Raw genomic sequence first — 12847 nt, 5'->3', positions numbered from 1 at the left:
GAGGCACCAAGAGGATTGACGAGAGCAGAACAATGGTCATTGTCATTGTGGACCTTAGCAAGGCTGTCCTGGAAGGTGAGATTGCATGGGATCTAGGGCGAGCTAGTTACCTGGATTCTAAATTGACATTGTGTAGGAGTGTGGTGGAGGAGGGTTACTTATTAAATTAGAGGCCTGTGACTGCTGGGTTGCCACAGGGATCAGTGCTGGTTCTCCTGTCGATTGTCAAATGTGTTAATGATTTGGATCAGTACATAGTGGTATAATGAAGACACTGGCGCAGGTTATCTAAGGTTATGACAAGATCTGGATCAACCGGGGAAAGGAATGAATGACAAAATTTACAGTAACTGGGTTTTATATACTAATTTTATACACCTCAATTATGCCTTCTTGTAACTTCCACTCCAGGGGAAACAGACCAAGCCTCCTGGGTTTTCCTCATCACTGAAACATTCCAGCACAGGCAACTTCTTGATGAACCCGCCTCTGCATGCACTCCAGCATTATAAGATCCTTTTTATAGTGTGGTGACCAGAACTGCAAGGAGTACATAAAATAGGGCAGCACGGTAGAGCAGCGGTAGAGTTGCTGCCTTACAGCGCCAGAGACCCAGGTTCAATCCTGACTATGGGTGCTGTCTGTACGAAGTGCGTATGTTCTCCCTGTGACCGCGTGGGTTTTCTTTGTTCCAGTTTCCTCTCACATTCCAAAGACATGCAGGTTTGTAGGTTTATTGGCTTCTCTAAATTGTCCATAGTTCGTAGGATAGAACTTGTGTACGGGTGATCGCTGGACAGCATCATTGCGGTGGGCTGAAGAGCCTGTTTCCAAACTCTATCTCTAAACAGTATAGCACAGGAACAGGCCTGCTGAGTTCCTTCAGTGGTTTGTGGTCATGTATTCTTCCCAAATATCTCCTTAACTACGTAATCTATAATTTTCATCTTCCAACTACAAGGCTCTTTGCTCTTGGACACCAAATTTTCCTCTGTTCCTCAACAAGGACCTTACGATTCATAGTATATATATAATTGTGAGTCCCAAAATGCATCACCCGCACATTTATTTGGATTAAAGTCCATCTTACATTTCTCAGTCTATTTCACCAGGACATCATCTCACCCTGTAGCCTAATACTGTCCTCTGCACTGTGGGCAGCACAGCAGTGCAACTCATAGAGTTGCTGCCTTACAGCACCAGAGAACCAGGTTCGATCCTGACCTTGTGGAGTTTGCAAATTCTCCCTGAGGCTGGATGCATTTCCAGAAGTTTCCTCCCACATCCCAACACACAAGTTTGTATGTTAACTTAAAATGACCCTAATATGAAGGAAGGGGATTAGAAAGTGGAATAACATAGTCCTAGTGTGAGCGGGTGATCAAGCTTGTTGGAGTGGTATACAGACCACCAAACAGCAGTAGGGAGGTTGGGGATAGCATCAAGCAGGAAATTATAGATACGTGTAGCAAAGATACAGCGGTTTTCATGGGTAACTTTAATCTCCATATAGATTGGGCCAACCAAATAGGTAACAGTGCTGAGCAAAGATCTTAGAGAAGAGCAAGATGGGTTACTCTCACGCAAACGCGTAGTACGCTCATGGGCAGATTCATGGGTGATTATAGGACCCATTTTAGCAACCAGCCTCCGCCATCTTGCTTCCGGCCAAAGATCGGATCTTTGTTTCCGCAGCGGGTAGTGTGCAGCCCGGGGCAGCGGGGAGAGGGAGTGTGCGGCCCGGGGCAGCGGGGAGAGGGAGTGTGCAGCCCGGGAAGAGGGAGTGTGGGGCCTGGGGCAGCGGGGAGAGGGAGTGTGGGGCCCGGGGCAGCGGGGAGAGGGAGTGTGGGGCCCGGGGCAGCGGGGAGAGGGGCATAGGAGGGGGGGGAGACATTTAAGTGTGGGGGCAGGCGAGGGAGTGCCGGGGGGGGGGGGGGGGGGGGAAGAGTTGAGGGGTGGGATAAGGCCTAGTGTGTGTGAAGTTGCGGGGAGGTTTACAATGTTTCTTATTTAATGTCCCTTGTCTAGTCTGAAATAAAGTTCATAATTGGATATAAAAATCAGAAGAAATATAATTGTGTGTGTTATATGATTACATACATTTATATCGCATTCACGTATGTGTGTTTATAAACATTTTATTCTTTAACAAGAATTAACAGAATTATGAACTAACAGAATTATGAATCTAACCCTATATCACGCACAAAAACTTCCCCTGCAATGTCAATTACCCTGCGAGTCGGGTCGGGTCTAGAATGTTGCCTGGGTTTCAACAACTAAGTTACAGAGATAGGTTGAATAAGTTAGGTCTTTATTCTCTGGAGCGCAGAAGGTTAAGGGGGGACTTGATAGAGGTCTTTAAAATGATGAGAGGGATAGACAGAGTTGATGTGATCAAGCTTTTCCCTTTGAGAATAGGGAAGATTCAAACAAGAGGACATGACTTCAGAATTAAGGGACAGAAGTTTAGGGGTAACATGAGGGGGAACTTCTTTACTCAGAGAGTGGTAGCGGTGGGGAATGAGCTTCCAGTGGAAGTGGTGGCGGCAGGTTCGTTGGTATCATTTAAGAATAAATTGGATAGGCATATGGATGAGAAGGGAATGGAGGGTTATGGTATGAGTGCAGGCAGGTGGGACTAAGGGAAAAAAAATTGTTCGGCGCGGACTTGTAGGGCCGAGATGGCCTGTTTCCGTGCTGTAATTGTTATATGGTTATATGTTATATGGGTCGGGTTACTACAAAATCAACTCAAACACTGCTTATGAGCCATTTAAAAAGAAATGATTTAAAAAACATAAAAAAAGACAATTACCAGAGTCAAATTTTATTCTTGACAAGAAGTATGAACTGACAGAATTATGAATCTAACCCTATATCACACACACAAACTGTTGCCCCGCAACATTGATTACACTGCGAGTCGGGTCGGGTCAGGTAGGCTCCGGTTACTAAAATGGGCGGGGAAAAATGCCCAGGATCCCCTCCGTAGTGTACTACACGTCAGCCCATTGTATTTCACAGGAGTGGCCTATCTTGCTCTGCTCTAAGATCTTTGGTGCTGAGGAGGATGATTTCCTAGAATGTATACGGGATGGGTTTTTAAACCAATATGTAGAAGAACCAACTAGAGGACAGGCCGTCCTGGACTGGATATTGTGTAATGAAGAAGGATTAGTTAGCAATCTTGTTGTGCAAGGCCCCTTGGGCAACAGTGACCATAATACAGTGAAATTCTGCATTAGGATGGAGAGTGACACAGTTAATTCAGAGACTAGGGTCCTGAACGTAAATAAAGGAGACTTTGAAGGTATGGGACGAGAATTGGCTAGGATAGACTGGCAAATTATACTTAAAGGTTTGACTGTGGAGATGCAATAATGAAGATTTAAAGACCGCATGGATGAACTCCAGAAATTGTTCATCCTGTCTGGCGAATAAATAAAACTAGGAAGGCAGCTCAACCGTGGCTGACGAGGGAAGACAAGGATTGCGTTAAATCCAAGGAAGAGGCATATAAATTGGCCAGAGGAAGCGGCAAACCAGAGGACTGGGAGAAATTAGAACTCAACAGAGGAGGACAATAGGGCTAATTAAGAGGGGAAACAAGAGCATGAAAGAAAGCTTGCGGGGAATATAAAAACTGACTGTAAAAGTTTCTATAGATATGTAAAAAGGAAAAGATTAGCAAAGATGAATGTAGGTCCCTTACAGTCAGAGAGATGAATTTATATTGGGGAAACAAGGAAATGACAGAACAGTTAACGAGTACTTTGGTTCTGTCTTCACTAAGGAAGACACAAACAATCTCCTGGAAATACCGAGGATCCAGTGGGAGGGAGGAACTGAAGGGAATCCACATTAGTCAGAAAATGGTGTTAGGTAAACTTTTGGGACTGAAGGCAGATAAATCTCCAGGGCCTGATGGTCTGCATCACAGAGTACTTAAGGAGGTGGCCCTATAAATTGTGGATGCCTTGGTGATCATTTTTCAGGGATATGGGGAAAGAGCCAGAATGGGGTACTGATTTTGGATGATTAGCCATGATCATATTGAATCATTCACGTATATCACAAACAGCATGGATCCCTGTGGACCACCATTAGTCAGTGGCATCACAGAAACAACCCTCTGCTATCATGCACCTCTCCTTTTGCCAAGTGTAATTAGGATTCAGCTTCAGTGCTGGAATCACTGGGTGTGCAGCATGAGCAGGGTAAGAGGAGAGGGCCCGAAGGAAAGCTGATCGAACCAGAGGATGAATGACTGCCTTCCCCCTTACACCTCCCTCATTTTCAACCCAAGGAACACCTCTTTGATTGGAGGCAACCTGGCTTCATCCATTACATGCATATCTTCATTCAGCAAAGAAGCACCAAATAGCAACACGCTCGGAGTTGAAGACATTTATTTTCATTCTTAAATATTCATTAGCTGTAATTGGTGGATATTTTCAAGCATTTAGTTTGATTATTACTCAATTTACAGGATAGCCACAATTATGGATTTGGGAACACAGGTTTTTCATGATAGTGAATATTAAACACTCCAGTGATTACCATTAAAACTCTTACCTTATTATCCACTAATGTTTAATATTAAAATATTTTTAATAATCACCCAGCAACATTTACTATTAAGTGTCCATTGTTTACCGTCAAAAGGTTTTGTAATCTCCTGTCAATGTTTACTATTAAAAGCCATTTATAATTGCTTGTCCATGTTTATGAATAAAGGGGTTTTATAATCACTGCATTGAAGGATTTATAACGTCGCCTTCTATTAAGCTCGGATGCTAATCAGTTGGTGCTAGTTAGCTAGTGAAGGCAGAAAATGCTGGAAATACTCAGCATCAATTTTTCTTCCTACAGGTGCAGCTTGACCTGATGAGTTTTTCCAGCATTTTCTATGTTTGTTTTAGATTTCCAGCATTTCAGTTTTGTTTGCTTTTCAGGTCAGATATATTGTCTTTATCGATAGGTGCACAAAGATTCACTGTGCAGTATTTCAGTAGATTCCCACGTCGTTGTAATACTACAAAGATTGAAGAAATGGAGGGGCTATCGGGTTTTTCTCCCCCTTCCAGTAGGTTAGACCATGGAACAATTTGTATGGCGCCAGATTTGTAAGAAGACCCTTTACACTGGGTACTTGTTCTTACAATAGTAGGCGCTGTGTGCAAAGCATTGAGAGTCACTTCTATATCACCTTCACCTACTTGCTTTGGCACTATTCATTTGGTGAATTGTCTTCATGTCTCTCACACTCAGATTTATTAATTGGCTCTAGCTTTAAAGCTGGCCTTTCAATAGGAGACAGTGACTCAGAAGTGGGCCGAGTGGTTCCCTGCCACAGTTTGTAAGTAGTCCTTGTAGACCATGCACACTGGCACTCCCTGCTCCATCACTTGCCACTTTGCCATGATCTCCTGCACCGAGCCTTGCTGTAGGAAGGGGAGTCTGATCTCTCTGCTTACTCCCGAGTCAGCTCGACTTGTGAGAGTCTGTCGAAGAGAAGGACACATGGGTTTAAATCATTGGAGGTTTTCAAGAGAGAGTTAGATATACTGTAGCTCTTAGGGCTAACGGAATCACGGGATATGGTGAGAAAGCAGGAATGGGGTACTGATTTAGGATGATCAGCCATGATCATATTGAGTAGGTGCTGGCTCAAAGGGCCAAATGGCCTACTTCTGCATCTATTTTTTATGTTTCTATGTTTGCCTGTAACTCTGGGAGTTCCTCCCGTCAGCCCTGATGTCAGGGACTGTCAGAAACACCCAGAGGCCAGCCAGCTGTGAGCATGTGTAGTAACTCAGTGAGCTGTTTCACAGCCAACCTGGGCCTGCCAGCGAACCTGAGGGGCAAGGTTTTCACACAAAAGATGGAAGGTATATGGAACAAGCTGCAAGAGGAAGTGTTAAACTTGGGTATAATTATGTGTAGGAAGGAACTGCAGATGCTGGTTTAAACCGAAGATAGACACGAAATGCTGCAGTAACTCAGCGGGACAGGCAACATCTCTGGAGAGAAGGAATGGTTGATGTTTCGGGTCGAGACCCTTCTTCAGGCTGATGTCAGGAGAGAGGGGGTACATAGATAAGGAAGTGAAAGGTGTGAAACTGGAACAAAGGGGATGACGTACAAGGAACATTTAGAATAGATCACTGTTGGCTGGAAGAAGGTAACAACAAACCACAGAGATAAAATGTCAGAGACAGTCAGACTGGTCAGAGAACTGGGAATGGGGACGGGTGGAGAGTGGGGGAAAGCAAGGGTTACTTGAAGTTAGAGAAGTCAATGTTCATGCTGTAGGGCTGTAAGCTGCCCAAACGAAATATGAGATGCTGTTCTCCAATTTGCTCTATAATGTTTTAAACACAATTGGATAGGTTCACAGGTGAGAAAAGCTTTGAGGGAGATGGACCAAATGCAGACAGATGGGTGAAAAAGGCCCTTTAGTTGGCAAGGAAGTGTTGGGCCGAAAGGTCTATTTCCAAGCTGAATAGCTCTATGACTGTCTTCAATGATCACCATTTAACCTGCCATGTCTAAAAGTGGGCAGACTGGCTGCGGTTCCAGGCACCCGACCCAGCAGCTTCAACAATAAACAAGGCACAATTAAATTATTATTACAGATTTAAAAAACTCACATTAATGAGCGAATTGCCTTCATTTAGGTGAAAGTTGAGAACCTCAGTTTCGATCCATGCATCATCTGTGTTCCTTGGGTCATCCACATAGCCCCGGTAAATCTGAAATGCACAGTGCACTGATTTGACACCAAATCTGCATGTCTTTGGAATGTGGGAGGAAACCTGAGCACCCGCTGGAAGCCCAACGCGGTCACAGGGAGAACATAAAACTCCGTACAGACAGCTCCTGTAGTCAGGATAGAACCTGAGTCACTGGGGCTGTAAGGTAGCAACTCAACCGTTGCGCCACTGTGCTGCCGGTGAGGGGTTTATTGGAAGATGGGGGGGACAAAAGATAGACATGTAATGGGGACAAAAGGCTGTCAAATAAGAAGAGAAGGAGTGAAATGTAAAGCCAGAGGGAGGGATATAGGTGGAAGGAGTGGGGTTAGTGAAAACGGGGGCAGGATAGTTGGAGAAATGTGTGCTCACCTAGGTTGGGAGGTGCGGCTCAGGAAATAAAGGGGGGTGTTACTTGAAATTGGAGAAATCAATGTTTATTCCATTGTGAGGGGAGGCAGTTAGGATTGAACCAAGGAATTGCAGAAGGATTGGCCTCTGCAGAAATCAGAAAGGGATGGGGGTGGGAAAATGTGATTGGTGGGATCACATTGAAGGTGGCAGAAATACTGGAGTAAAGGCTAGTGGGGTGAAATGTGAGGACCTGGGGAACTCAACCCTTCTTCGGTCTGTGGCGGGGCGGCGGGGGGGGGGGGGGAGGCAGAACAAAACTGCGTGACACAGAGGTGACATGGGTGATGGATCCATCCACAATAGCAGTTAAAAGCATGTTGACTGAAGAAAGATCACATCCCTGATAGCCTGGGGTGGAAAGCCTTACCTTGCGAGAAGATACGGTAGAGATGGAGAAATTGAGAGTAGAAGGTGGTGTCTTTGCAAGAGGAAGGGCAAGAGGAGGTGTAGTCAATGTAACTGTGGAAAACAATGTGTTTGTTGTGGATTTCAGTCTGTTCACTCTGATAAGGCCGCGGAGATCGAGAAAGGGGAGAGAGATGTCAGTGATAGTCCAAATAAATTTGAGGGTAGGGTGGAAATTAGAGATAAAAATCAGTGAGTTTGACACAGGTACGGAAGGTAGCCCCGATGTAATCATTCATGTTGCAGAAAAAGAGTTGTGAACGAGGTCTAAGGAAAGGAACTGGATTAGGTGAGTGGGTAAAGGGCCTGTCCCACTTTCACGACCTAATTAACAACCTCTGCCCTTGACTCATACTCGCAGCATGGTCGTCACAAAGTCGTAGGAGGTCGTAGGTAGGTCATAGCAGGTCGTGATGCTAGTCGTAGGTACTCATGGCATCAAGTATGTCGGGGCGTTTTTTCTAGCATGATGAAAAATGTCCAGGAGTAAAAAAGGTCATGAATTAGGTCGTGAAAGTGGGACAGGCCCTTAAGGAGTTGGCATAAAAGGTATAACTTGTTACAAACTCTGGAAGGAAGAAACCAAAAGGCATTTATTATTTAAATAGAGTGAGGCTATAACATTTTGTAGTGTTAAAGGATGAGGGTCCTAGTACATGAAATACAAAGAATTGGCATCCAAGTGCACAAGTAATGATGAAAGCCTGTATTACAGATAGTATAGGGTATAACAGTAGGCTGGAGGGACCAGCTTTTGTTGAGGATGGGAATGTTCCTGGAGCCTCCTCTTATGGATAGCTATTTAATTATCCACTCCTATTCATGTATTACTATTCATAGTAACGGTTGGACTGCAGACCTTGGATTTGCTGGGTCTGGGCTAAGGTCATCTGTTGTTGTTGATGCTTCGCATGCATGTTGACCAGAAGGTGCTACAATGTTTCACCAGGAAGGTGCCTCAATGTTCTAGTTTAGTTAAGTTTAGAGATACAGTGCGGAAACAGACCCTTCGGCCCACCGGGTCTGCAACGACCAACGATCCCTGCATATTAACACTATCCTACACCCACTAGGGACAATTTTTACATTTACCAAGCCAATTAACCTACAAACCTGTACGTCTTTGGAGGGTGGGATGAAACAGAAGATATCTGAAATAAAGCCCACGCAGGTCACGTACATACAGACAGAACGTACATACAGACAGCACTCGTAGTCGGGATCGAATCCGGGATCTCCAGCACTGCGTTTGCTGTAAGGCAGCAACTCGATCGCTGCGCCACCGTGACCGCCCTCTGCACCATCGTGCCAATGTCACTGTGCCTGGAGGAGATTCTATCCCCATTGCATTGTGCCTGGGAATTACTCCTCCACTTGCAGCTAGCACTCTGCCAGGCACAACAGGATATGCCTTGCTGTTCACCATGTGTGGTAGCCATCTTTGTTATGTGGACATGATCTGCAGCCTCACATTGTACTGTGATCAGGAGACTCTAAACATGGTAAGAAAGTGGTATGTGGTACATCAGCTGACTGGAGTGAATCAGGAGTCAGGCTGTAATAACAGTGAGATGAATCTCCTTCGCATTCATTCTCCACACAGGATTTTGTGGACAATACGATTACATTCTATGTTGTCTATATGGACTTTAGTAAGGCCTTTCACAAGGTTCCTCATGGAAGGTTGGTTAAGAAGGTTAAACTGTTGGGTATAAATGCAGGAATAGCAAGATGGATTCAGCAGTGGCTGAATGGGAGAAGCCAGAGGGTAATGGTGGATGGCTGTTTGTCGGGTTGGAGGCAGGTGACTAGTGGGGTGCCTCAGGGATCTGTGTTGGGTCCACTGTTGTTTGTCATGTACATCAATGATCTGGATGAAGGGGTGGTAAATTGGATTAGTAAGTATGCAGATGATACCAAGATAGGGGGTGTTGTGGATAATGAAGAGGATTTCCAAAGTCTACAGAGTGATTTAGGCCATTTGGAAAAATGGGCTGAAAGATGGCAGATGGAGTTTAATGCTGATAAATGTGAGGTGTTACACCTTGGCAGGACAAATCAAAATAGGACGTACATGATAAATGGTAGGGAATTGAAGAATACAGTTGAACAGAGGGATCTGGGAATAACCGTGCATAGTTCCTTGAAGGTGGAATCTCATATAGATAGGGTGGTAAAGAAAGCTTTTGGTATGCTAGCCTTTATAAATCAGAGCATTGAGTATAGAAGCTGGGATGTAATGTTAAAATTGTACAAGGCATTGGTGAGACCAAATCTGGAGTATGGTGTACAATTTTGGTCGCCCAATTATAGGAAGGATGTCAACAAAATAGAGAGAGTACAGAGGAGATTTACTAGAATGTTGCCTGGGTTTCAACATCTAAGTTACAGAGATAGGTTGAATAAGTTAGGTCTTTATTCTCTGGAGCGCAGAAGGTTAAGGGGGGACTTGATAGAGGTCTTTAAGATGATGAGAGGGATAGACAGAGTTGATGTGATCAAGCTTTTCCCTTTGAGAATAGGGAAGATTCAAACAAGAGAACATGACTTCAGAATTAAGGGACAGAAGTTTAGGGGTAACATGAGGGGGAACTTCTTTACTCAGAGAGTGGTAGCGGTGTGGAATGAGCTTCCAGTGGAAGTGGTGGCGGCAGGTTCATTGGTATCATTTAAGAATAAATTGGATAGGCATATGGATGAGAAGGGAATGGAGGGTTATGGTATGAGTGCAGGCAGGTGGGACTAAGGGAAAAAAATTGTTCGGCGCGGACTTGTAGGGCCGAGATGGCCTGTTTCCGTGCTGTAATTGTTATATGGTTATATGGTTATACAAGGAATTTGCCTTGGTGCTCCGCCCACAAGTAACAACATGACATTCTACAACATTTACTTCTCACCTTCAAAGCTTCATTCTGTAGATTCTGAAACATGCTCATCATCTTTGCGTTTAAAATCAGTTTCAGTTTCTTCGGGAATTTCTGTCCAGGATTCAGAATACCCTGAAGTGGGAAAATAAAGAATTGTACTTAAATTTCAGACATTAATTTTCACAAATTTCCACCCTTTTCTGCTGAAAATGTTTCTTTGCTAGAATTTCTGATTCTAATTCTCATGTAGGGGATACAAACTGATATGTGAGCATCAGGTTCTCTGACTTTGGGCAACACCAATGCTTTGAACATCCCTTTCCCTGTCTGTCCTTCTCGCTCAATGAAATGATTACATAGAACATGGTGGTACAGTACAGGAACAGGTCCTTGCGGTCACAATGTCCACCACCATCAGGCAGCACAGTGGCACACCGGTAAAGTCGTTGCCTTACGAGGCCTGGGTTTGATTCTGACTACAGGCGCTATCTGTACGAAGTTTGTACGTTCACCTTGTGACTACATGGGCTTTCCCCGAACTCGCTGGTTTCCTCCCACATTCCAAAGACGTGCAGGTTTGTAGGTTAATTGGTTTCCGTAAATTGTCCCGATTGTGTAGGATAGAACTAGTATATGGGTGATTGTGGTCGGCATGGACACGGTGGGCAAAGGGGCTCGTTTCCAAGCTGTATCTTTAAAACTAAACTAAAACCACGTAAAAAACAAGTTCCAGGCACTCACCACCCTCTGTGTAAAATAACCTGGCCCCGCACATCTCCTTTAAACTTTGCCCCTTCCATCTTAAAGTCAGGCCTTATCAATGATAATTGATATTTCCATCCTGGGAAAAAGGTTCTGGCTATCTAATTTGCTCTGGGTTTCTGCCACTATGAGTTATTTTTTTCTGTTCCCTGATGGGCCTGTCCCACTTAGGCAACTTTTTAGGCGACTGCAGGTGACTATGCAGTCGCCACATGGTTGCCACATGTTCGCGGATGGTTGCCGGGGAGTCGCCTTCACGGTCGTGAGGAGTTTCCACATTCTGGAACATGTTGAAAAATTAGCGGCGACTAGAATGAAGCCGCCATGAAGAGTAGCCAGAATTCACGAGCCATAGGTGGGTCGCAAGGAGGTCCTATTGGGTCGCCAGGAGGTCAAAGGTTCTCTTAGGTTCTCGTAGGTTGTAGCCGGTACTGACCGTTGAATTTCATTGGCTCATTGGAGAAATAAAACGTAAGCAGTCGTTTTCAGAACCAAGGATAACCGGCCGGTAATGTTAAAAATGTTGGCTGAACTTCACAGCTGTGTATCTCTGGATTATTTAAAGTTGTCTCCACTCCTTCTACCTCCTTCTCTCCCCCTCTTTTAAAGGACTTACCGTACACTTTGCTAGCCGTCTTAATTACAGCGCCAACCTTCCTGTTCACCTTGGTGTGTGTCTGTATCACCTTGGCTTTGCACCGTGTAAATTTCAGACAGCACTTCCCCCGCTTGCCCTGGCTCTGCCTTTGCGATGTGTTTGTGTGTGTTTATGTGTGTGTTCCACTCTGATAGTCGCCGTTCCAGTTCCCGGATTTTCAGGCGACTGCCGGCAACTTGACAGTCGCCGGTAGTCCGCTGAAAAATCGCCAAAGTGGGACAGGCCCATTACTCTCTATCTATTAAGTCTTCCTACAAACCTTTAGCATTCAGATAGGAACTCTTCTTACAGTGAGCAGAGCTCTTTCATTGCATATCAAACATAATAGAAGGGAACTATTTTGCATCATCTGCCCCAAACAGAACAATTAAATTCTGCAAGTAAGAATGTTATTGTTCAGTTTGGGACATATGACAATAAAACACTTTTGATTCTTGATATATTTTAATTAGTCCTTTAAGTGTTTCAAAATTGATTTCTAAAATAGGCAGTAAACTTTTAAAAGCCTGAAATACTGCCCCTTCTGCAAGATAATTGGCTTGTATCAGTGAAAGATTCTTGAACTATATTGGTTCAGTTAAAGACGGGGTGATGATGTGATTCCTGGGTCCGTGGTAGCACTGTGACAAAAGCATGAGAGAAATCACAATGGCAGTGGATCCCAAGTGTGCTTTTCAAATCAGTCACTAAATATCACATCTCTCGCTAAAGTGACAGAAAAGAAGAGGAGTTAACAATCATGTTCTAGTCGAATGTATCCCTCACCCAGTCAAATCAGATAATCATGGTATTTACACACACACCTATTGTGTACATCCCAAGCTGCCCCAATTCCTGTGTGTGTATGCACCAGTATTTCTTATTTGTGAGATGTGACACGACTTGTGTACACACCAAGCTGGAATGATTGCTGTTTGTTGTACCACCAGTCTGTTGTGTTTCCTATATGTGTACACACCGGGCTGTTGTGTCACAATTTGTAC

General features: G+C 44.4%; 1 protein-coding gene across 1 annotated transcript in view; it reads right to left on the bottom strand.

The window, feature by feature from the left end:
- Window positions 1-4072: 4072 nt before the first annotated feature.
- Window positions 4073-12847, bottom strand: part of trpm2 (transient receptor potential cation channel subfamily M member 2) — a 130461-nt gene continuing 121686 nt past the window's right edge. The window contains exons 33-35 of the mRNA XM_033024204.1: window positions 10475-10576; window positions 6657-6758; window positions 4073-5507 (exon numbers count right to left, since the gene is read on the bottom strand). Coding sequence (XP_032880095.1) covers window positions 5328-5507; window positions 6657-6758; window positions 10475-10576 — 384 coding nt within the window. The 3' untranslated portion in view covers window positions 4073-5327. The remainder of the gene's footprint in view (window positions 5508-6656; window positions 6759-10474; window positions 10577-12847) is intronic.

The sequence above is a fragment of the Amblyraja radiata genome, chromosome 7 (genome assembly GCF_010909765.2).
Source record: "Amblyraja radiata isolate CabotCenter1 chromosome 7, sAmbRad1.1.pri, whole genome shotgun sequence".
Lineage (NCBI taxonomy): Eukaryota > Metazoa > Chordata > Chondrichthyes > Rajiformes > Rajidae > Amblyraja > Amblyraja radiata.
This window is presented reverse-complemented; position numbering and strand designations above follow the sequence as displayed.